The sequence below is a fragment of the Lupinus angustifolius genome, unplaced genomic scaffold, assembly GCF_001865875.1.
Source record: "Lupinus angustifolius cultivar Tanjil unplaced genomic scaffold, LupAngTanjil_v1.0 Scaffold_337, whole genome shotgun sequence".
NCBI lineage: Eukaryota > Viridiplantae > Streptophyta > Magnoliopsida > Fabales > Fabaceae > Lupinus > Lupinus angustifolius.
This window is the reverse complement of record NW_017727751.1, coordinates 441,166-443,093: the sequence shown is the minus strand read 5'-3', so window position 1 is coordinate 443,093 and position 1,928 is coordinate 441,166. Positions and strand designations below refer to the sequence as shown.

The 1,928-nt window shown below is 36.9% G+C and overlaps 1 protein-coding gene across 1 annotated transcript; it reads right to left on the bottom strand.

The window, feature by feature from the left end:
- Window positions 1-807: 807 nt before the first annotated feature.
- Window positions 808-1,458, bottom strand: LOC109341053. Its single transcript, XM_019578849.1, has one exon. The coding sequence runs from the start codon at window positions 1,456-1,458 to the stop codon at window positions 808-810; it is 651 nt and encodes a 216-aa protein (XP_019434394.1).
- Window positions 1,459-1,928: the final 470 nt, after the last annotated feature.

Sequence of the window (1,928 nt, the reverse complement as noted above, 5' to 3'; positions counted from 1 at the left end):
ATGCATCTTTGAAAAGTTGCAGGAACATTACATAGTCCAAATGGCATTTTTCTGTATGCATAAACACCAAATGGACATTTAGATGCTATCTTTTCTTGGTCCAATGGATCGACAGCAATTTGATTGTATCTGGAATACCAATCTAGGAAACATTAGAAGGCTTTTCCGACTAATCTTTCCAACATTTGATCCATGAAGGGTAGAAGAAAGTGGTCTTTTCTTGTGGCGGTGTTGAGTTTGCGGTAATCAATGCAAACTTTCCAACTAGTAACAGCTCTGGTTGGAATGCGTTCATTGTTTTCATTTCGCATCCTCGTCATCCCTACTTTTTTCGGCACCACTTGGACTGGACTTACCCATTTGCTATCTGAAATGGGGTATATCATGCCAGCCTCTAACATTTTTACAATCTCTTTCTTTACTACTTCCTTCATTGTCGTATTAAGTCTTCTTTGTGGTTGAGCATATGGTTTGTAATCATCTTCCATCATGATTTTATGCATGCAATATGATGGACTGATGCCTTTGAGATCTTTTAAGGTCCACCCTAATGTCACTTGATGCTTTTTCAAGACTTGTATAAGTTTTTCTTCTTCCAATTTGGACAACTCACTATTGATTATAACTGGATTGTTGGTGTCCCCATTTAAGAAAACATATTTTAAATGGGGTGGCAATTCTTTCAGTTCCAGTTGTGATTCTTTTTCGGCTGGTCAACTTGGATTTTGGTGGAGGAATAATTCATCAGAAAAATGTCTGATGATATCTACTTCCACTTTAATCTTGCATCTCCGAAGAATTATCAAGTTAAGGGTGCTCTGCACAAATTTGTTCAATAACATCTAGTTGTAGACATTGCCCTTTATCCTTCGGGTGATGCATAGCATGAGAAATGTCAAATTCCATTTCGTCGTCCGCAACTCGGACTAGTAGTTTGCCATTTTCCATGTCGATCCCCATTTTTTTTGTCCTCATAAAGGGTCTCCTTAAAATGATCGGGATCTCCGTATCTTCAATTATGTCAATGACAGCAAAATCAACAAGGATTAAGAATTTGTCCACTTTGACCAGGACATCCTCTACAACTCCTTCAGGATATTTTATGGATCTATCTGCTAGTTGCAAGGACATCCTTGTAGGCTTTAATTGAATTCCTCCAATTCTTTTCATCATGGAGAGTGTCATTAAACTTATACTTGCGCCAAGATCGACAAGAGCTTTGCCTACGGACCCATTTCCAATAGTAAATGAAATGGTCACACTGCCTGGATCTTTAGATTTGTGAGGAATGTTTGTTTGAAGAATTGCACTATAGGTGACATTAAGTGAAACAACTTCTTTTTCTTGATAGCTCCGTTTTCTGGTTAGCAGTTCTTTCATGAATTTGGAGTAAATAGGCATTTGCTCCAAGGCCTCAGCAAGAGGAATGTTGATTTGCAGAATTTTGAATATTTCCATGAATCTCGCGAACTGTTCTTCTTTTTTGGCTTTTGACGGAGCTATCGGGTAGGGTATTTTTTTCTGTACTAGTGAGTTTGGCTTTTCTTCTTTTCTTACCTCACTAGTCTCTTTTTCTTTTCCTTCTTTTTTATTTTCTTTTTCTTCTTTATTATTTTTTTCATCTAATCTTTCTTTTTGTTTTTCAACTCCACCAACTATCTTTCCACTTCGAGTTGTAACACTTTCACAAAATTCTGCCTTGACCAGATAAGTTTTTGTCAAGCTGTTGATTTGTTCTTCTATTTTTGTGAGAGCATCCTTGGTGTTTTCTTGATGATTGGTAGTGGTTTGTATGAATTGGTCAAGAATTTTCTCCAATTCGTCATGATAAGTAGGAGTTGAATGGAAGGCATAGACATTTTGATTGTTTGCACAATTATTGCACCAATAACTTGCTCTATTGGTTTGCTTTATTTGTTCAGGAAGAT

Coding starts and splice junctions, on each gene's coding strand:
- LOC109341053 (XM_019578849.1), bottom strand. CDS start 1,458: ATGGAAATATTCAAAATTCTGCAAATCAACATTCCTCTTGCTGAGGCC.